Consider the following 24,531-nt stretch of genomic DNA (forward strand, 5'->3'; position numbering starts at 1 on the left):
GGGCTCCATCCCACAACTCTGGGATCATGACCTGAGCTGAAATCAAAAGTCAGATGCTCAACTGACTGAGCGACCCATGCATCCTGAAAACATAGTTTACTTTTTAAAGCACATATACAAAATATAGAGAAATTTTCTATTTAACTGTGTGAGCATTTCTAGGCAACTTAAATTTCCATGTTTAGAGTTTGCATAACCAGCACATATGACATCAGTTTCAACATCAGATTTTTTTTTATATTTCAAACACCAGTTCATCAATTTACATCAAAGCAATTATTTTAAGTAATTATTATTTACTTTAAATAATTATAAATTGCACACACACCTAACCTCATTTCTTGCCACCAAATAAAAACTTAAATGAGACTCAGGTCATCCTGCACTTAATTTATCCAAAGAAAATGAAGATAAATGACTTCATAGGATTTTAATGAGAATCAAATAAATTTCTATAAATAAAATAATCAAAACAAGTCCTGACACACAGGATGTCCTCAAAAAATATCCTCCATTACTATTAATAATGGCACCAGTTATAATACTATACACATCAATCAATATTGCTGTCGTGAAAAATAAACTTCTATCTTGAAATTTAATTAAATAAATTTAGAAACAGAACCTAAATAAAAAATATTATTAAAGGAATTAGAAGCAAAGTGGTTTTCTTAACGTAATAATTATTTATTACACATATCTTATAATGCTCAGGTGACAGAGACTTCTAAAACAAAATATTTTATCACTTATTATTTAGACTTAATTTGGAGAATCTCACATGGATGAAACACTGGGTATTTCTGGGCAGACAGGAACATAACAAATACCATAAACTTTTTCTATGATTTTTTTATGATTTTTATTTTCTCTTTTAAGTTTTTTTGCCTGTGAAAAACCTCTGAAGTGAGGTTTTTTTTGTTTTTTAGTGTTTAGTTCCACTCAACTCATTTTATTTTCTCTTCCACATAAATCTTTATTAGCAACCGTCTACTATAATTATTGTACTCAGAATCTGAGTATGGTACGTGCGCACTTATTATGCACTACAAGATTGAAAAGTGCACTTTGTTTTCAGGAACTATAAAGCAGGGGAGATCACAGCTGGGCCAAGGACATTGGATCTCATCCTCCCAGTTGTTTGGCCTTTCCCTGAAGCCCCTCAATAAAATGGTTTGATTATTAAAACAAAACAAAACCTTTTGGCTTTCCACATTAAATTTGACTTTCTTATAACTAACTTATGCATACTACAAGAGTAGAATATAGAGTAATTTTTAAGTACATATAAGGATAAAATTTACTTTGGGGTTGATTTGTTTAACTTAAAATTGTACCTTTAAATTACAAATCCACAATATAAGTATGTGACATCATCTTTCCATTGCCATGCCCCCGCCAAAATCTCGAAAACAATGTATTAGAATCAAGCCCTTCAAGAGAACACAGAAATCTTAGGATGCACTATTGCCCATATGGAGTAGCATTTCATTTTTCCCTTAAATTTAATTACACAACAGAAACAAAACAAAACACACAAAAACAATGAAACGCTGACGACAGCAGACTACTGAGCGTTTGAGGGAACAGAGGAGAACTGGTACAGGGGAGAGCTTGTTCCTTGGTCATTCCTCCTTCTCCAAGAAAACCAACTAACTAGGTATGGCTTCGGTAATTTCTGTACGATCTTGGTTCAAAATATAAGAGAGTCTTCAAAAGAATTCTTCATACCAAAATTCAATCTGATACATATATGATCACAACTATCCAAAATAATTACAAGTTACTCTAAGTTACTACATTTGGGAGAATACTCTGCACAAAACATTTAAACAAAACAAAACACCTACCTGGATGGCGCTTGTTAACAAATATGGCCGACAAGTCATTCAAGCGAGTGTTTCCTAATCAGTAACTGAAGCCTATGGGTCATCACTTCCAGCTGGATAATACTTAACAGCCATGGTGAAGATTATTTCTGTGACTTAGTAGTAGTCTTACAGAGCACAGTCATAAAGAAAATAGCTTTTCCTTTGGCAAAGTTACAAAACTAATGATAAGAACCAAAAATAATGGCTACAGCCTCAAAACATTCTCTGGATGCCCAGACTGCACTGGGCCCTCTTCAGTATCCCCATATTTCTATACTTCTCCTTTATAACAAAGCTGTAATAATATATTTGTATAACTGATCTTATTTATAAGATTTCTTTCCACAGAGAAGGCTTTCCAAAGGAAAATGTGGTATCTGAGTTAAGATGTAAAGGATGAATAGGAGGTAACTATGGGAACACAGGGAAAGAGGAATGACATTCTAAGCAAAGGAAAAACTCTGTGCAAAGACAGTGAGAACGGAGAGAAAAGTACTCAGAGGTCCACAGGATGATGATAAAGGGCTGATAGCCATAAAGAGCTGATGCAGTGATAAGAAAAGCAAACAGCAGATTTAGGAAATATTTAGCAAATAATGCTGACACTATTTCAAGAGGAAGTTGATGCAAGATGTAAGAAGAGTGAATAGATATAAGATTCTATGTTACTATAAAACGTGTTTGTATGTATGTATCATCTATGAAATTGTCTGGCTTTAATTTAGCTTAAAATGTTTGCTCTTTAGTAATAGTTTATTTAAAGAAATACGCTCTCTAGTAACGCACGGATGATATTTCTAAATGTAGAGCACAGAAATGACAGATACTTTACAGAGGGTAAAAAAAGAGGTAGGAGTGTGTACAAAAGAGGTACAGCCACTGCCCTACTTTGCTTGGCTAGGGAGGAAACCAGCCAAGTGACCAAAGGGATATGACCTCTCCGTGCTCCTGTTCTGTGGCAGGAAAGGCTAAACTACCAAGGAAAGTATATCCATGGTAATGTAACATGGTAAGTCGTGGAATAAATGCAAGGCCGCAAAGTTTACTTTAGATTTAAAATATTTGATTCAGAAAACTGAGAACACATGTGACTTCTACAAAGAAGGCAGTGAAAGGTATTTGTTGAATGAAGGTCAAAGTTCACTGCTTAAAAATGAAAGGCAGCCTTTGGAACTACCAGGATGGAACTTGAGTGTATTACGCTAAGCGAAAGTAGTCAGAGAAAGACAAATATCATATGACTTCACTTACACATTGAATTTAAGATACAAAAGATGAACATAAGGGAAGGGAAGCAAAAATAATATAAAAACAAGGAGGGGGGCAAAACATGAGAGACTTAAATACAGACAACAAACTAAGGGCTACTAGAGGGGTTGTAGGTGGGGAGATGGGCTAAATGGGTAAAGGGCATTAAGGAGGACACTTGTGATGAGCATTGGGTGTTATACATAGGGTGTGAATGACTGGATTCTACTCCTGAAATCATTACTGCACTATATGCTAACTAACTTGCATGTAAATTAAAACATAAATAAATAAATAAATAAATAAATAAATAAATAAATAAATAAATAAATAAATAAAATTTAAAAATAAAAAAAGTATACACTCAATTTTTAGTCTTCCTATAACCCAGAGGTTTTGTTTTGTTTTGTTTTTTAATATGAAATTTATTGTCAAATTGGTTTCCATACAGCACCCAGTGCTCATCCCAACAGGTGCCCTTTTCAATACCCATCACCCACCCACCCCTCCCTCCCACCCCCCATCAACCCTCAGTTTGTTCTCAGTTTTTAAGAGTCTCTTATGGTTTGGCTCCCTCCCTCTCTAACCATTTTTTTCCTTCCCCTCCCCATGGTCTTCTGTTAAGTTTCTCAGGATCCACATAAGAGTGAAAACATATGGAATCTGTCCTTCTCTGTAGGACTTATTTCACTTAGCATAACACTCTCCAGTTCTATCCACATTGCTACAAAAGGCCATATTTCATTCTTTCTCATTGCCAGGTAGTATTCCATTGTGTATATAAACCACAACTTCTTTATCCATTCATCAGTTGATGGACATTTAGGCTCTTTCCATATATTGGCTATTGTTGAGAGTGCTGCTGTAAACATTGGGGTACAAGTGCCCCTATGCATCAGGACTCCTGTATCCCTTGGGTAAATTCCTAGCAGTGCTACTGCTGGGTCATAGGGTAGCTCTATTTTTAATTTTCTGAGGAACCTCCACACTGTTTTCCAGAGCAGCTACACCAGTTTGCATTCCCACCAACAGTGCAAGAGGGTTACCGTTTCTCCACACCCTCTCCATCATCTATAATCTCCTGTTTTGTTCATTTTAGCCACTCTGACTGGCGTGAGGTGATATCTGAGTGTGGTTTTGATTTGTATTTCCCTGATGAGGAGTGATGTTGAGCATCTTTTCATGTGCCTGTTGGCCATCTGGATGACTTCTTTCGAGAAGTGTCTATTCATGTTTTCTGCCCATTTATTCACTGGATTATTTGTTTTTCGGGTGTGGAGTTTGGTGAGCTCTTTATAGATTTTGGATACTAGCCCTTTGTCCGATATGTCATTTGCAAATATCTTTTCCCATTCCGTTGGTTGCCTTGTAGTGTTGTTGATTGTTTCCTTTGCTGTGCAGAAGCTTTTTATCTTCATGAGGTCCCAATAGTTCATTTTTGCTTTTAATTCCCTTGCCTATGGGGATGTGTCAAGTAAGAAATTGCTGCGGCTGAGGTCAGAGAGGTCTTTTCCTGCTTTCTCCTCTAGGGTTTTTATGGTTTCTTGTCTCACATTCAGGTCCTTTATCCATTTTGAGTTTGTTTTTGTGAATGGCCTAAGAAAGTGGTCTAGTTTCATCCTTCTGCATGTTGCTATTCAGTTCTCCCAGCACCATTTGTTAAAGAGACTGTATTTTTTCCATTGGATATTCTTTCCTGCTTTGTCAAAGATTAGTTGGCCATACTTTTGTGGGTCTAGTTCTGGGGTTTCTGTTCTATGCCATTGGTCTATGTGTCTATTTTTGTGCCAATACCATGATGTCTTGATGATTACAGCTTTGTGGTAGAGGCTAAAGTCTGGGATCGTGATGCCTCCTGCTTTGGTCTTCTTCAAAATTACTTTGGCTATTCGGGGCCTTTTGTGGTTACATACAAATTTTAGGATTGCTTGCTCTAGCTTCGAGAAGAATGCTGGTGCAATTTTGATTGGGATTGCATTGAATGTGTACATAGCTTTGGGTAGTATTGACATTTTAACAATATTTATTCTTCCAATCCATGAGCATGGAATGTTTTCAACAGGGAAAAAATGCAGCCTAGAATCCTTTATCCAGCAAGTCTGTCATTTAGAATAGAAGGAGAGATAAAGGTCTTCCCAAACAAACAAAAACTGAAGGAATCCATCACCACTAAACTAGCCCTACAAGAGATCCTAAGGGGGATCCTGTGAGACAAAGTACCAGAGACATCACTACAGACCTGAAACCTACAGACATCACAATGATTCTAAACCCATATCTTTCCGTAATAACACTGAATGTAAATGGACTAAATGTTCCAACCAAAAGACAGACATAGGGTATCAGAGTGGATAAAAAAACAAGACCCATCTATTTGCTGTCTACAAGAGACTCATTTTAGACCTGAGGACACCTTCAGATTGAAAGTGAGGGGATGGAGAACTATCTATCATGCTACTGGAACTCAAAAGAAAGCTGGAGTAGCCATACTTATATCAGACAAACTAGACTTTAAACGAAAGACTTTAACAAGAGATGAAGAAGGGCATTATATAATAATTACAGGGCCTATCCATCAGGAAGAGCTAACAATTATAAATGCCTATGCGCCAAATACAGGAGCCCCCAAATATATAAAACAGTTACAAACGTAAGCAACCTTATTGATAAGAATGTGGCAATTGCAGGGGACTTTAATACTCTACTGACAACAGTGGATAGATCATCTAGACACAGGATCAATAAAGAAACAAGAGCCCTGAATGATACACTGGATCAGATGGACTTGACAGATATATTTAGAACTCTGCATCCCAAAGCAACAGAATATACTTTCTTCTCAAGTGCACATGGAACCTTCTCCAAGATAGATCACATACTAGGTCACAAAACAGCCCTTCATAAGTATAAAAGAATTAAGATCATACCATGCATACTTTCAGACCACAATGCGATGAAGCTTGAAATCAACCACAGGAAAAAGTCTGGAAAACCTCCAAAAGCATAGAGGTTAAAGAACACCCTACTAAAGAATGAATGGGTCAACCAGGCAATTAGAGAAGAAATTTAAAAATATATGGAAACAAATGAAAATGAAAATACAGCAATCCAAATGCTTTGGGATGCAGTGAAGGTAGTCCTGAGAGGAAAATACATTGCAGTCCAGGCCTATCTCAAGAAACAAGAAAAATCCCAAATACAAATCTAACAGCACACCTAAAGGAAATAGAAGCAGAACAGCAAAGACACCCCAAACCCAGCAGAAGAAGAAAAATAATAAAGATCAGAGCAGAAATAAATATAGAATCTAAAGGAGCCGTAAATGAAACCAAGAGTTGGTTTTTTGAAAAAATAAACAAAATTGATAAACCTCTAGCCAGACTTCTCAAAAAGAAAAGGGAGATGACCCAAATAGATAAAATCATGAATTAAAATGTAATATTACAACCAATCCCTCAGAAATACAAGCAATTATCAGGGAATACTATGAAAAATTATATGCCAACAAACTGGACAACCTGGAAGAAATGGTTAGGAATTTTCCTAAACACCCAGACACTTCCAAAACTCAAACAGGAAGAAATAGAAAGCTTGAACAGACCCATAACCAGTAAAGAAATTGAATCAGTTATCAAAAATCTCCCAACAAATAAGAGTCCAGGACCAGATGGCTTCCCAGGGGAATTCTACCAGACATTTAAAGCAGAGATAATACCTATCCTTCTCAAGCTATTCCAAACAATAGAAAGGGAAGGAAAACTTCCAGACTCATTCTATGAAGCCAGCATTACTTTGATTCCTAAACCAGACAGACACCCAGTAAAAAAAGAGAACTACAGGCCAATATCCCTGATGAATATGGATGCAAAAATTCTCAATAAGATACTAGCAAATCGAATTTAACAGCATATAAAAAGAATTATTCACCATGATCAAGTGGGATTCATTCCTGGCCTGCAGGGCTGGTTCAACATTCGCAAATCAATCAATTGATACATCACATTAATAAAAGAAAAGGTAAGAACCATATGATCCTGTCAGTCGATGCAGAAAAAGCATGTGACAAAATTCAGCATCCTTTCTTAATAAAAACCCTCGAGAAAGTCAGGATAGAAGGAACATACTTACACATCATAAAAGCCATTTATGAAAATTCCACAGCTAATTATCATCCTCAATGGGGAAAAACTGAGAGCTTTCTCCCTGAGGTCAGGAACACAACAGGGATGTCCATTCTCACTGCTGTTGTTTAACATAGTGTTGGAAGTGCCAGCATCAACAAACAGACAACAAAAGTAAATCAAAGGCATCAAAATTGGCAAAGATGAAGTCAAGCTTTCACTTTTTGCAGATGACATGATATTATACATCGAAAACCCGATAGACTCCACCAAAAGTCTGTTAGAACTGATACATGAATTCAGCAAAGTCGTAGGATACAAAATTAATGTACAGAAATCAGGTGCATTCTTATACACTAATAATGAAGCAACAGAAAGACAAATAAAGAAACTGATCCCATTCACAATTGCACCAAGAAGCATAAAATACCTAGGAATAAACCTAACCAAAGATGTAAAAGTATGCTGAAAACTATAGAAAGCTTATGAAGGAAATTGAAGAAGACATAAAGAAATGGAAAAACCCAGAAGTTTAAAATGAGGTTTTGAAATTTTTATCTATTTAAGGAAAAAATACATAGTTGTTAAATCCCAACTTTATTGCATTGTGGTTAGAAAATAAAAGCTTAGTTATAAACCTTCTACTTTGGGGCTTTATCAACATTTTGCCTAAGTAAAATTAATTTTTGTAAATATTCCATGGGTATTTGGAACAAGAGTGGATGCCATGTTTTGGGAATAAAGTTTTATGCAGATATTTTAAATCACACTTGTTAACACTGCTAGTAAAATATTCCCTATGTTCTCTTATCTGTTACATGTCAAAATCTGAAAAAAATCAACTAAAGTACTCGCTCTTAGAAAGAAAGAAAGAAAGAAAGAAAGAAAGAAAGAAAAAGAAAGAAAGAAAGAAAGAAAGAAAGGCAAAATACTTATTTTAATCCTGTAATTAATTTTGTTAACTACGCCTGTGAGGATCAGGTGTAAAGACTGGGATGCTAATACACAGAAACACAGTCTAGGTGTGTGTACACACACACACACACACACACACACACATTCTAGGAATCCCAGCAGTTGTAATAATAGACTCACAACATACTAAAGAATCAGAGTCAAAAGACAGTGTTAAGGCCAACTATGGCCAAACTACTCTTGGAAATATTTTAAATCACCAGTCACGTGCCTGACTTTATGTACAAAATGCCACAGATGAATTTATTGGTTTCTTCAATTATTTATTACTTAATGTTTCTCGACCGCCCTCTTAGGCCTTCCATTAATTCCTCAATTTCTTTCAAGAGAATGTCTATGAAACCCTCCCCACACAGCTGCCCAGAGACTATTACAATGTATTTCTCTTTTTTGCCAGTTGTGTAAACAAACTATAAAACTGTAAAGTCGCTGCACCATCACACAATGACGATTTCATTATGTGTCATAAATGGGGAGCTGAATTTCGTGAACTACTGTGTAAAAAAAAAAACAAAACCTGGAAAGCTGAATTCCCTTAGATTAAATGTGTCCATAATGTGATTCCACTGAAGGATTATTAACAGGTAGAAGTTCTAGAAAGGCAGATTCGGATCTATTATATTAAAAAATTAGCATTCAATCTGTCCTGATAGAGAACTGGTGGTCTTCCAAAATCCATCACTTAGTGTAAAGCATAAGTTACATGGAGATACTGTGCAGCTGGGTTATTGTCTCACTAAGCAAGCTATACTCAGAGGAAGGCCAGACCAGAGAATTTTGAAATTCAGGGATCATTTTCAAGATTTACAACAGAAAACTCTAAGTGATAAAATAAATCAAAGACATTCATACAACAAATATTTCAAGCACTTCTTGGCTGTCTACAGCCATGTACTACCCAAGGCACTAGATATGAAATGAAACAGTCCTTGTCCTAAATAATGAATAGTTCACCCTCTAACAGGGAAGAGAAATAAGCAAACTAATAATTACAAGTGCTGATGGTTTTTCACTAAAGGCAAAATAATACTCATAGATTGCTGAATCAAGATATTCACCTTGTTCATACAGCCTAACATTTCTAACAAACAAACCATGCAATGAAAGCTTTCCTCCTGGGGCTCCTGGGTGACTCAGTCATTTGAACATCCAACTCTTGATTTCAGTTCAGGTCATGATCTCAGAGTTTGTGAGATTGAGCCCTACATTGGGCTTTGTGCTGACAGCACGGATCTTGGATCCTGCTTGGGATTCTCTCTCTCTCCCTCTCTCTGCCCCTCTCTTGCTCATGCATGCTGTGTTTATTCTCTCCCTATCCTTAAGAGAAAGAGAAAGAGAAAGAGAAAGAGAAAGAGAAAGAGAAAGAGAAAGAGAGAGAGAGAGAGAGAAAGAAAGAAAGAAAGAAAGAAAGAAAGAAAGAAAGAAAGAAAGAAAGAAAAGGAAAGAGAAAAGAAAGAAAAGAGAAAACAAAAGAAGAGAAAAGAAAAATGAAAAGAAAAGTTTTCTTCCCTGTTCAACTGTTCTATGAATGGAATTTTTTCTCTCAAAAAGCAAAATTTTTATCAGAAGTGTTTCAGGATTTTCCTCTAAAAAGTCAGGAAATTCCTGTGAGGTAGTAAACAACTTTGCATTCTACTGTCATTCCTAACAAAACTACACTAAAACAGGGCATAGAAGTCAAGGCCCTGGCCCTGAGAGAATCCACTGACTACTGGCAGCAGAGAATCCCTGCAGAGCTATGGGCAGAAGTCTGTTCCACACATACGCCGGGTAAAGCTTGAACAAAATCACAAGTCCATCATCTCTGCAGAGAAGATGAACCTTTTTCTCTGTGTTCAAAGAATCCTTGGAATAAAAATCTTTTTCTATATGAAGCTTTATGGCTATTCATATAGCTTGGGATTCAAAAGAGTTTAGAAGTGGAAATACAACTTTGTGTACAACTCTGAATACAACTTTGAATCCTATTCCACTGGGTTATGAGGGCCACTGCTCAAAAGCTAGGAGGAGCTAAAAATCATGGACATCAGTAATATTATAAAGTGTGTGCTCAAGGGATGAGATATAGTCTGTCAGTCACTGTATGATATGCTTAAAACAGCAGGAAAAAACGTTATTCCAAAGAAGATCTGCTTCAGTTTTTTCAGTTGAATTGCTTTCAATTTCAAGAATCCCTGGAAGTCCAGCCACAGAGTTAGAACCCTTTCATATAAAGTGACAAGTGTCAGGAAAGAAACGCGTAGATTACAGGGTGATGACAAGAATACAAATATATACCATTTCAAAAGATAGATTCCACAGAGAATACTTTAAGGGTCTTTAAAGTTTCAAAACAAGAATAGGTTACAACTTTTTGAGAAGCTGAGAAAAGACACTTCAAGAAGGAGGTAAAGACAAAGTGAAAAGTGGACAGCACTCAAGAGGGTAGGATCTGGCATGGATAATTAAGAGCACATGTAAATGTCAAAGAGACACGCATGTTAGGGATAAGAGAGCCTTGGAGGTGAGGCTGGAAAAGGGGGCTATTCTGTGGAAGGCCACACTGTGGGAAGATCAGTACATAATATGGTTGGCACAAAGAAACCACGTGAGAAGTCAACCTCCCTAATCTGTGTAAGGAATTCTAACTTAACCACTTTTTTAAAACATGAGCTAGCGAGGCACCTGGGTGGCTTCGTTGGTTAAGTGTCTGACTCTTGGTTTCAGCTCAGGTCATGACCTCATGGTTCATGAGTTCCAGTCCCGCATCGGGCTCTGCGCTGACAGTGTGGAGCCTGCTTGGGATTTCTCTCTCCCTCTCTCTCTGCCCCTCCCTGGCAAGTTCTCTCTTTCTCAAAAATAAATAAATAAATATTAAAAAATATCTTTTAAAACATGAGCTGGCACATAGTAGTAAAAACAGCCAATTTCACAAACATACTCTCTCTATATACTATTATCTAAATCATCAATAATGTTAGCTTGAAGACAATTCTATGGAACTTGACTTTGTACATTCTCATCTCACACACTGACATTAAAATGACATAAGTTAATCCTTGAGAACAGTTCTTTAAAATCACTTATAAACCTAATTATAATCCTCTCAACACTGTAATATACCCAATTCAGCCCTTTAACTTTTTCTATCTACTTTTACTCCTGGGCTGATTTCAAGCAGCATCAGGATTTAATACCATCTCTATGTTAAGAGCTCCCCAGTTTCCACCTCCAGCTCAGGCTTCCCTAAATTCCCAACATCCCCCTCCCTACCTGACATCTCCTCCAGCCCCAAATCTAAAAGATACCCAAACGCCAAATATCTACAAAAGAACTTGAACCCTCCGCCCCCAAATACACTCCTCCTGTTTCTACACTCCCAAGAATGGCTGCTGTATTCTTCCAGCTGCTCAGCCTAAAAACTTTGAAGTGACTTTGCCTCCCCTCCGTATCTCCTACATCCCCCAACCCATCCAAACCATCAAAAAAGTCCTGTCTGCTCTCCTTTCATAAAACACACAGGAAATATTTATGCATATAAAAACCTAACCACTTCTAACCATCTCCTTAGCTTCTGCCCTTATGATCCTTCAATGCACCCTTAGCAAGGAAGCCAGGACAGTCTCATCAAAATATATCTTCTACAGAAAACCCTCCAAAGCCGTCTCACCCAGAATAAAACCCACTCCCTGACCCTGACTTTCAATGCACCCTTAGCAAGGAAGCCAGGACAGTCTCATCAAAATATATCTTCTACAGAAAACCCTCCAATGCCATCTCACCCAGAATAAAACCCACTCCCTGACCCTGACTTTCAAGCCTCACGTGGTCTAGCCTCCCACAGCCTCTCTAACCTGGATATTCCACCTGCCTCCCTTCCATTCATTCATTCCACTCTGGCGACACTGGGCCCCATGCTATTCCTCCCACACATAAGACATGTTCCCATCTTTGGAACCTTACATCCTCCACTCCTCATGCCCAGAGTGCTCTTCACTCAGATACACAGATATGCTGTTCCACAGCAAGTCTCTGCATCAAGGTCACTTTTTCAATAATAACTAGCCTGTGCACCCAAAGCCACCAACACTGGGCACTCAAGATCCCCTCTAGCCTGCCATAGGATGTATCACTCTGTAACATGCTACACTATTTATTACTTTTGTTCTTTACTGTTCCTCCCTACCCAAATGAAACTCCATGCAGGCAGCCGCTTCTATCTGTTTTGCTCACTAATAGATGGAGGAACGAATCCTGGAACAAAATAATTTGTTTTATGTGAAACAGACACCAAATTTAAGTCTCTCACTCTTTAAGACAAGAATTTAAGGACAGTGTGATTTCTATGAAGTCAAACAGTCAGTAAATGGCACAGTCCAAAATAAAACCGGGTCTCTCTCTTTTCCCCTGGGACGCACTGGTGGAGCATAAGAGAATACATATGAAAATCCATTTTTAAAACAAGTAAACAAACAAGCAAACGCACGTATAAACACAGTAACACAGATATAGAAACACCCTGCATTAAAATATCAGCACTGCCCAGTAGTAGTAGTATACAAACAAACTTCCGTTAACTCACCTCCACCCCAGGGTTTTTGGATGACGTCTGTGTTACAGTTTCTTTGAATTCATTTGCCTTTGCAAGTTGAGCTTTAAGTTGTTCCGCTAATTCCTTCAGAGGGAAAGACAAGAACAATGAGTGTCATATATAGCTTAATTCCTCAGTGAAGAATACTTCAAATGTATACGCAGAAGGGAAAAGAGCAGAGTGAACACTCATGCAGCAGTAAACCTAAATTCAGGGGACTGCTTTTTAATGAATTCATCTCAGTTACATATGTCTCAAATGCCCGTAGCATTCGTTTATGATTTGAGAGTAAACAATTACAAGGACATATATTCTAGGGGAGAGACCGGGATATGGGGAAAACAACCTCAAGAATGACATTTTTATAATTCCTCGGATATTATCACCATCCAGTACTCAAAATTTCAATTACTGTAACAAGAAAGCCATAATAAGATTTAACATATTACCTTCTTTATTGTTAAGTAATTTTAATAAGAACTCTGAACGTATCTCATTTTTACTCTAGGAAGTTTACAGAAATGTATAGAAAACAAGTGACATGTAAAGAAATAAACAAAGAGGAGCATATGAACAGGCAAAGAACAGTGTTCTCCACTGCAGTGGCTCCGTGACCAAAGGAACAATTCTTTCAACATAAATTAACCTCCTAACTTGGTGGCCTCTCTTTCACTAGTGTGAACTAATTCCTTTGTGCTTTCAAAACTCAAACTTTATTTTCCTGCTATTATATCCTGGCGGGTTGTCTCTCTTACCAAACTTCAGGGTTGAGCTGCAGTTCAGTGTTACCAAGAACCAGATTCAATGAGAAAGTGCAGCATGTGCAAGATACGCCTTTTAACAGACACACAAACTAATAAAAATAGAAGCATCTTGTTTGGCAACTTTTATGCTACCAAACAGGGTCATACTGGCAGTACAACAAAACGGAAGCCTACTTAGGGATCACTTATATTTGGTATTGAGATCAGTACATACATATGACCAGGAGGAAATCTATTCTGTCACACCATGCAAAGCTGTCTGGATTTGCTATTCTGCCATGTATGATGTCACACGTATTAGTATTATCAGAAATGTGATACTAAAATACAGCAATGATAAATAGAGATAGGTGTAGCTCGCACCAAATCATCCATATTTTCTATTCAGTTCTCAGGTCAATCAGTCTTACAGCATAACATTATTATGGAAATTAAATGAGCTAATCTATACAATGCATCAAACACTTACCAGGCACAAACGTACTACATTAAAATATGCCTACATGAAACAGCTATCTTTTTTTAGGAGCTCATTTGTTAGGTACCTAAGTAAAGGAATTTAAGAAAGCAATACATGCTCTCAATAATATGTGACAAAACAAGGGAAAGAAGACAATGACATCTTTATTTCCCTCAAATATGCTATGCTAGAATTGCAAAGTAGAAATTTTAAAAAACATGTCATACCCTGGGATCTCAGACTTCAGAGATCTGACAGAAAAAGTAGACAATTTTTTTAGAAGTGGGCAGTACAGGATTTAGGAATGTTCAAGAATTTTGTTAAAAGAATCAGTAAGCAGCAGTTGGCTACAGCCAACATTGTGAAGAAACTTCCAAAATTACTGGTAAGAAGTTAAACAGTTAACTCCTATTCTCCTAGAAACACCACAGAAGACATACCATATTTCCCATCATCTCTGCCTTGATAATCTTGGCTCCCAGTTTGTTCTTCTCATCAACACTCAAAATGTGGATGGAATCATCTTCAAGACTGCCTCTGTTTGAACAGGACAGATTAAGAGCATAAGAAACAGAGGGACACTGCAACTAACAACATCAGGACTCATAAATGTGATTTTAATTGACCTCAACAAAATATTCAGCATCAAGAGATCATGATTCTAAAACCTTAAAATATAAACAAGACAAAAAACAAAGGTTCAATATTCCACCAAAAATCACCAGTTTAAGGCTCTATGTCACAATACCACAATCAGGCAGTTATAATAACTGACCAAAGTCCCAGTAAGAATGAGATAAATACTATGTGAACTATTCTTTACTATCTAATATTCCCATACTCATTCTAAAAAGTAAACAAACAAGAGAAAATTAAAACACTACAATCAGGCCATAGTTCTACACAGCTGGGTGTGATAAATTACTGATAGTCTAAGAAACTAAACAGGAAATGGCATGCTTAACTGCAAAGAATGAAAACAATGAGCATGTGTTCTTTTTGCAACATAAATGCGAAATTACTGAATTAGACAACAAATACTAGTTTATGACTAAGGTCATGGGCCAAACCTAGACTCGCTGAAGACCAGAGAAATTTCCAGCCAAGGTTAGATTCCTGGCACATAAAAAGTTGTCCCAGCTTACTTCCCTACTGCGGTACGGGGAAGGGATGCAGGCCGAGCCTGAAGGACTGACTCCTCAGTGAAGGAGACACAGCTAAGATTCCAAAACTCAAAGACAGCCAGACAGAAGAAAGCTGCAGTGTGAGAGAAGCGCACAAAACTAAAGAGTTCCCCTTGAGTATTTAGCAAGAAACTGCCCGTGGCCGGAGAAAGTCCCATCCCAAAGAGAAGAGGAGCAACATCCAGCATTTCTGGGAAAAGTGCCTGATCTCGCTAGCCAGACGAGGAAAGCTTCAACTCAGCACTAGGGAGAGCATTAAAGGTCTCACGTCATTACTGGGAAATAAGCAGCTCTAGGCTAAATGTTGATCTACGCCCAATGAACCAATGTTAAAAGCAAAAGTCTACAGGAGCAAAGAGTTTCCAATCAACTTAACCATGTTCCCCCAGGGCAAACATCAAGAATTAGTTACAGGAATGCAAAAATATCCCATGCTCAACACAGTAAAATTCATAGCATCTAGTAACCAAAGATAGCAGACGTGCCAAGATGTAGAAAAATAAGACCTACAATTAGGAGAAATAGCTATCAATCAAAATAAACCCAGAACTGACTCAGATGTAAGGAAAAGCAGATAAGAACATTAAAAGTTATTATTGTAACTGCATTCCATTTGTTTGAAACGTTACAAACAAGTAAGACATAAAATAGATCAGAAGTCAATTTCTACAGTTGAACACTGGTGTCTCAGATTAAAAAAAAAAAACACACACACTAGATAGGATTCACAGGAGATTAAACTGCCAAGGAAAAAGTAGTGAACTTAAAATATTAGAAACTAGGGGGGCCTAGGTGGCTCAGTCAGTTGGGCGACTCTTGATCTCGACTCAGGTCATGATCTCGCAGTTGCTGAGTTCGGGACCCATGTCCCTGCGCTGTCAGCGCAGAGCCTGCTTGGGATTCTCTGTCTCTATCAAAAATAAACAAACAGGGGTGCCTGGGTGGCTCAGTCAGTTAAGCGTCCAATTTCGGCTCAGGTCATGATCTCACAGCTCGTGAGTTCCAGCCCTGCGTCGGGCTCTGTGCTGACAGCTCAGAGCCTGGAGCCTGCTTCGGATTCTGTGTCTCCCTCTCGCTCTGCCCCTAACCCACTTGCATTCTGTATCTGTTTCTCTCAAAAATAAATAAACATTAAAAAAAATTTAATATAATAAATAAACATTAAAAACTATGCAAAATGAAACATACAGAAAAAAAAGAATTTTAAAAAATAAAAAGAGCATCAGAGAACTATGGGATAACCTTAAACCTGACTACTTAGGCCATTGGAGTCCCCAAAAGAAATGGGAGACAGAAGAAACAAAGGCCAAATTTTCCAAACACCTGAAAAGCTGCTTAGAGAACTAAAAATTTCAGGGAATCCCAAGCACAAAAACAAACAAACAAAAAAAAAAAAAACAAAAAAAAAAAACACTACATTAAAAAAAAACCCTATTCCCAGGGACATCATAATCAAATTGTTCAAAACTTGTAATAAAGAGAACAATGTTAAAGCAGCCACAGGGGGGGATAAAAGAGAGACACACTTAGGCACACAGAAAAAAAGTAGTGTGACAGCAGATCTCTCATCAAAAACAATCCAAGCAAGAAAAGAGCAGCAACATTTCCAAAGTACTTTAAATTATCAACCAAAAATTCTATACCAAGTGAAGGTATCTTTCAAAAACAAATTGAAATGAAAACTCTTTCAGACAGAGTTGAAAGAATGTTAAAGAAAAGCCTTCAGGCAGAAGGAAAATTATACCAGACTGTAGTATGGATTAACTCAAAGAATGATGCCTACAAGGGTAAATGAAGAATACTTTCTCTTATTACATAAGTCTCTGTAAAATAATTATTTAAACAAAAATAATAACAATATATGAGAGGTTTATGACAAAGATAAGTAAAATGTATGACAACAATAAAAGACTGGAGGGGATAAATGTAAATAAACTATTGTAAAGTTCTTATGCCATACAGGAATGGCATAATGAAGTTGGAGAAGTTAAAAATGTATACTATCAAATCTAAAAACAAACAAAAAACCCCACAAAATACCAAAAAAATTATAACAAGAGAAATGAAACAAAATCATAAAAATATGTAATCTAAAATAAAACACATAAAGGGGCATCTGGGTGGCTTAGTCAGTTAAGCTGCTGACTTCAGCTCATGTCATGATCTCCCAGTTTGTGAGTTCAAGCCCCCCGCTGGGCTCTGTGCTGACAGCTCAGAGCCTGGAGCCTGCCTGCTAAGGATTCTGTTTCCCTCTCTTTCTGCCCCTCCCCCGTTCAGGCTGGGTCTCTGTCTCTGTCTCTGTCTCTGTCTCTGTCTCTCTCTCTCAAAAATAAACATTAAAAAAATTTTTTTTAATTAAAATAAGTCACATAAAGAGGAAAAAGGGAACAAAGAACACATAGGACAAGTAGAAAACAAAGAGCAAAATTAGACTTAAACCTTTATATCACATATATAAATGGTCTAAACATGTGAGTTAAAAGGCAAAATTGTCAGATAAAAGAGCAAAACTCAATGACAAAAAACATACCATAAAGACAAACACGTCAAATATAAAAGGGGGGAGGGGAAGATATATCATGTTTTACACTAGTCAAAAGAAAGGTAAAGTGACTTCTTTACTATCAAACAAATTAGATTACAGAGCAATAAATATTACCAGGGACAAAGAAAGCTGTTTCACTTCATATGAAAAAGAGGTCAATCCATCAAGAGTACAAAAGAATCCCTAATGTAAGACAGCTTCAAAATACACAAAGCAAAAACTGACAGAATTGCAAAGAGAAAGAGACTAATTTTACAATTACAGTTGCAGATTTTAAGACCCCACTCCCAGTACTTAATATATTCTTCAAGAATATGGAAGACTTGAATAATACTATCACTACCACGACCTAATGGAAATTCAGAGAATACCCTACCACGTAAGAGAATACACATTCTTTCCTGTGCATGCCAACATTTACCAAGATAGATCATATTCTGAGCCATAAAGCAAGTCTCAATAAATTTAAAGGGATTTAAGTCATACAAACTGTGTTCTCTAACCCCAATGAAATTAAATTAGAAATCATTAACAAAGATCTCTGAGAAATCCTCAACTATGTTGAAACTAAATAGCATATCTGGAAATAACCCATGGTCAATAACAAAATCAAAGAGAAATTAAAAAGTACTGCAAACCGAATAAAAATATAAACATAACAGGGCGTCTGGGTGGCTCTGTTGGTTAAACGCCGGACTTCACCTCAGGTCATGATCTAATGGTTTATGAGCTAGAACCCCATATTGGCCTCTGTGCTGACAACTCGGAGCCTGAAGCCTGCTTTGGATTCTGTGTCTCCCTCCCTCTCTCTCTCTGCCCCTTCCCCCACTCACGCTCTGTCTCTCAAAAATAAACATGTGTATATGTATATACATATACATATACACACACACATACATACATATACATAACAAATCAGAATTTATAGAATGCTAGTAAAGCATTACTTAGGGAGAAGTTATAGCTCTAAATGCTTATATTAGAAAAGAAAGATCTCAAATCAATGATCTCAAATCTATGTAAAATGATACAATCAATGGGTAAACCATTTGGCAGTTTCTTAAAATTTAAAGATATAATTACCACATGATCTAGCCATTCCTCTCCTAGGTATTTACCCAAGAGAAAAGGAAGCATACATCCACACAAAGTTCTGTACATGAATATTCCAAGAAGCATTATGTACAATAGCTAAAAACTGGAAACATTCTATATGTTCACCAACAGGTGAATGAAAAAATTGTTTTATCTACCAATGGAAAACTACCCACCCATCAATAAAAAGGAATGAATTACTGCAACAACATGGATAAAGCTCAAAATAATTATGCACAGTGAAAGCCAGACAAAAAAAGAGTACATAACATATGATCCCACTTACATAAAACTCCAGAAAATGCAAACTAGTCTATAATTAAAGAAAGCAGATGAGTGAAATCTAGGGGGTTTGTAAGGGTGTGGGGAGAGGTGGGAGAGAAATATAAAAGGGTACCAGAAAACCCTGGGGGATGATGGTTTTGTGAGAACATACATACTTCTAAACTTACCAGATTGTAAATTTCTATGTGCAGTTTATTACATGTCAATTATACTTCAATAGTTGTTTTTCAAAACCCTCAAAGAGGAGTGATTTTAAAAACTTTCAAGCTAGGGGCGCCTGGGTGGCGCAGTCGGTTAAGCGTCCGACTTCAGCCAGGTCACGATCTCGCGGTCCATGAGTTGGAGCCCCACGTCGGGCTCTGGGCTGATGGCTCAGAGCCTGGAGCCTGTTTCCGATTCTGTGTCTCTCTCTGCCCCTCCCCCGTTCATGCTCTGTCTCTCTCTGTCCCAAAAATAAATAAACGTTGAAAAAAAAAAAAAACCTTTCAAGCTAAAAACCCTGTCAGAATCTCACATATCAAGGATGTATCTATGATATTTCTAGTTTTCCTGAATTAGCACATTTCATCAGACTCTACTGAAATCAACTTGCATTTTCAACATACATTCTGAGTGGGTAACAGCAAAATATATAAACAGATCTTCAAATCAAAACTTGACCTAACAAGCAATTATTTCTAAATAGCAAATTCCCTTTTGGAAAAAAAAAAAAAGCAAATCTTTCAGGAGACAGCATGTGAATTTTTTGAAAAAAAGACATTAATATCTGCAGAAATTCTGGAAGAACCATTTCTTCTCACAGAAAGAAAAAACACCCTGGTGCTCAGACTAAGAAACCTAAAATATTTTAGCACCATTAGAAATATTAGGTAAAGCACCATTAGAAAGGAAAATGTTTTTGTTCCTCTCAAATTCCTTCAGTCTACATTTTAAAAACCAATTAGGAAGAGCAGTAGAGACACTGCATTCATGTGAGCAGAACATCACTACCATTTACTTGCTGCCAGACGTGGAGGGATTGCTTGTCAGTTAGTTGGACTGTTTTGTATGGAAAATATTTTTCAGTAACTTTTTCCAAATTCAATTCTGAGGTACACGTCATTTTTATTATAAATGTAATTTACTTTAATTTCAAGGGTCAATATGTCAACAGATTCATGCCTACAAATAGGGATAAAAATAAAGGTATAAACACCTAAAAACAGATTCAAATTCTAAGAGTTCTAAATGCAACCTTTTCATGAAGCACTAGAAGCTGTTTCTTTAAAATGCCAATGCAGGGGCACCTGGGTGGCTCAGTCGGTTAAGCATCTGACTGTGGCTCAGGTCATGATCTCAGTTTGTGGGTTCAAGCCCCGCATCGGGCTCTGTGCTGAGAGCTCAGATTCTGTGTCTCCCTCTCTCTCTGCCCCTCCCCCACTCACACTCTGTCTGTCTGTCTCTGTCTCTCTCTCTCCCTCCCTCAAAAATAAACATTAAAAAAATTTTTTTAATAAATAAATAAAGAGAATGCTAATCCTACTGTTGCATCATCATTGTAGAAATGAGAAATCCCTGTTAGTATTACAAGAAAAGGAGTTCTGGAGTCAGACTGACATGGGTTCAAATCCAGACTCTGTCCTTTACAGGCTCTATGAGACTGGGCAAGTATCTTAACCTCTCTCAGGCTATAAAACCAAAAAGATGATCAATACCTACCCTCACATTATCAGAATCAAATGTGACAATGTATAAAATTATAATAAATTCAGTAATAGAATAAAATTCTAAACACAACACATAGCCTGATGCTCAATAATGGTAACTTTTGCCACTGAGAGCCAATTACTGAGTCAAAGAGGAATGTTCCAACCAGTCCTCCGTTCACCACGTTCAAAATCCAACAGTGAAATCTTTTCAAGAAAGGAAAGAGGGGTGCCTGGCTGGCTCAGTTGGAGAGGAATGCAATTCTTGATTTCAGGGTCATGGGTTCGAGCCCCGAGTCAGGTATAGAGATGACTTAAACAAATAAACTTAAGGAAAATTGTTTAAAAGAATGCCCAGAAATGGTACACAGTAGGTAAGCAAATCCTTCCAAGGGGCCACAGAAATAGATGCTTCATCACTGAGCCCACAGAAGCCAACTCAAGCTCCCCCTTTCCTCTACATTCACTCCTTTGGTTCATGACTTCTTGTCTCTCAACTAGAGCTTCCTCGCCAATATTTCATCCTCAAATCTGTTCCATTTCCCAAACTGGCCTACACAGTATGTTGGAATCTTTCTAAAATAGAAATCTGGGGGCACCTGGGTGGCTCAGTCGGTTAAGCATCCGACTTCGACTCAGGTCATGATCTTACAGTTCGTGGGTTCAAACCCCGCGTCAGGCTCTGTGCTGACAGCTCAGAGCCTGGAGCCTGCTTCGGATTCTGTGTCTCCCCCTCCCTCTGCCCCTTCCCCGTTCACGCTCTGTCTCTCAAAAATAAATAAATGTGAAAACATTTTTAATAAATAAATAAATACAAATCTGATCTATTTCAAATCCTGGAGATACTTGTTTCCAATCACTAGAGAATACTGTCCAACTCGGGAGCATGACTTCTGGAGCTGTTTACAAGGCACGTGAGGCATATTCGCTATAACTGCCTACCCATTTTCCTCCCATTCAACTACATTCCACAAGTTATTGAGAGGTGAATTTGTGCTATGCGCTCTACCAGGATTCAGAGACACAAAGACCATAAAAAGAAATATGCCCTCTCCTCAGGGAGTTACTGCATCTGACACTCCAAAATTCTACTCTCAAATGCTCATCTAGACCACGCTGACTTGTCTCCAAGTTATCTCCATGTCGATTACCCCTTCCCACTTAACACCTAACGAGTTCATCCCTCAAGACCCTATCTTTCCTGGATTCTGTTCCCCCAGTGATATCTCAGAGGAGTTAATCATCCCTTGTTGTACACAGGAATTGTAATCATAAGGATCTATATTTAGACCTCCAACTAACTAAGTATCGCGGCGTTTATGTACATATTTCTTCACATGCCTATATAACTGGCTCTTTGATACCGTGAGCTCCTTGAAAGCAGAAACTGTGTCATAACTGTTTTTATAGCACTAGACCTAAGAAGGAGGTGCTGAATTCAGTAAATGTAAGATGCACAGCAGAAAGAATCTGTCAAAGCCATCTAACTGAAGTTCCAAGGGACATGTCTGGTACAAAAATCACCTCCCCTCATCACTGCATTCCTGGTCATACCAGAACAGATACTTTTTCTTTTTTTTTCAAATCTGAATAAAAGAGAGTTTGTTTCTCAAACTTTCAACTTCCAAAGATCACTTAAAGAAAATATGACATGCACACGGACCAGTAATTTTAACTGTTCATCAACATTTTGGTCAAAATAAAAAGCTAATATCACCTCATGCCAGTCAGAGTGGCTAAAATGAACAAATCAGGAGACTATAGATGCTGGCGAGGATGTGGAGAAACGAGAACCCTCTTGCATTGTTGGTGGGAATGCAAACTGGTGCAGCCGCTCTGGGAAACAGTGTGGAGATTCCTCAAAAAATAGATCTACCCTACAACCCAGCAATAGCACTGCTAGGAATTTACCCAAGGGATACAGGGGTGCTGACACATAAGGGAACTTGTACCCCAATGTTTATAGCAGCACTCTCAACAATAGCCAAATTATGGAAAGAGCCTAAATGTCCATCAACTGATGAATGGATAAAGAAATTGTGGTTTATATACACAATGGAATACTACATGGCAATGAGAAAGAATGAAATATGGCGTTTTGTAGCAACGTGGATGGAACTGCAGGGTATGATGCTAAGGGAAGTAAGTCAGGCAGAGAAAGATACCATATGTTCTCACTCATATGTGGATCCTGAGAAACTTTACAGAAGACCACAGGGGAGGGGAAGAAAAAAAAAAAGAGACGGAGGGAGACCATAAGAGACTCTTAAAAACAAAATAAACTGAGGGTTGATGGTGGGGGTGGAAGGGAGGGGAGGGTGGGTGATGGGCACTGAGGAGGGCACCTGTTGGGATGAGCACTGGGTGTTGTATAGAAACCAATTTGACAACAAATTTCATATTAAAAAAAAAAAGCTAATAGCAGTTAAGTCATAACAATGAGAGGACATTTCAACTTTGTGAGCTGTGTGTGAATTAAATTGTTCTGTCACTTTTTCTCTTCTGAAGCCACCAAACTCACTGTGGTGCATATAAAGACTAAAAAGGAACACCAATATTGTGGGGATCCTATGTTGAAAAACAATGACCTGAGTTGTCAAGAATTTCTGTAATTTTCTCCTGTCACTCACAAATTACAGCCACACTCTCCTCTTCTTCAACACCCCCGTCCAAGACCAATCCTTCCACTTGTCTGAGTATATCAGATCCTACATTTATCCACAGTACTCTTGGGATTTTGCCCATAAATTATGCCATCTATCATCACTCTTCTAAAATTGATACTTCTCCCTTAATATATAAACATATTCGAGTGTCTGCAACTTAAAAGAAAAAAAAGGGAAAGAGAAAGGAGGCACTTTACTTAACCCATGTTTCCCATGTACACTTTCCATCTCTACCACCTCATGACCCACAGTCATAACTTAGTCTATGAAATCTGGCTGATAAATCCTCTTTCACAATGATTTTTTTAATTTTTTTAATCTTTATTTATCTTTGAGAAAGACAGACAGACAGAACGCAAGCAGGGGAGGGGCAGAGGGAGAGAGACACAGAATCCGAAGCAGTCTCCAGGCTCCAGGCTCTGAGCTGTCAGCACAGAGCCCAATGCAGGTTTCAAACTCATGAGCCATGAGATCATGACCTGAGCTAAAGTCTGACGCTTAACCAACTGAGCTACCCAGGCACCCCTACAATGATAATATTTTTTATTAAACTGCCAAAGACCTCTATTATTTCTATCCAAAGGCATATCTTTGTCATTTTACTTGACTCTTCCCACCACTTCTTAGTATGCAAGGTTGAAGATTCAATGAAGAGAGGACAGTGAAGGGGCACGTGGGTGGCTCAGGTGGTTAAGCATCTGACTCTTGATTTCAGCTCAGGTCAGTTGTGAGATTAAGCCCTGTGTGGGGCTCTAAGCTGAGCATGAAGCCTGCTTGGAATTCTCTTTCTCTCCCTCTCATTCTCCCTGTCACTCTCCCTCTCTCAAAATAAACATTAAAAAAGAGAGAGAGGACAATGAAGGTATGCTAAACTCCAACCAAAGCTCCCAAGTTTCAAGAAGGTAACTGAAATCCCACGAAAGCTTTAAAAGCAACAACCTTCACTGTCATAAAATTCATACTCGTACATCTTTTTTTTTGGGGGGGGGGTGTATTTTCTAACAGAAATTAAATTGTTTATTAGGAGACAAAAACTAGATAAGGATAAATTAGATGATATAA

The 24,531-nt window shown here is 37.7% G+C and overlaps 1 protein-coding gene across 2 annotated transcripts in view; it reads right to left on the reverse strand.

Moving 5' to 3' along the window:
• The window catches only part of CWF19L2 (CWF19 like cell cycle control factor 2), a 149,261-nt gene that overhangs the window by 68,084 nt on the left and 56,646 nt on the right, over positions 1 to 24,531 (reverse strand). For both annotated transcript variants that reach the window (XM_019811233.3, XM_003992324.5), the window contains exons 9-10: positions 14,450 to 14,546; positions 12,777 to 12,869 (exon numbers count right to left, since the gene is read on the reverse strand). In XM_019811233.3, the coding sequence (XP_019666792.2) occupies positions 12,777 to 12,869; positions 14,450 to 14,546 (190 nt within the window). The remainder of the gene's footprint in view (positions 1 to 12,776; positions 12,870 to 14,449; positions 14,547 to 24,531) is intronic.

The sequence above is a fragment of the Felis catus genome, chromosome D1 (assembly GCF_018350175.1).
Source record: "Felis catus isolate Fca126 chromosome D1, F.catus_Fca126_mat1.0, whole genome shotgun sequence".
NCBI classification, from domain to species: domain Eukaryota; kingdom Metazoa; phylum Chordata; class Mammalia; order Carnivora; family Felidae; genus Felis; species Felis catus.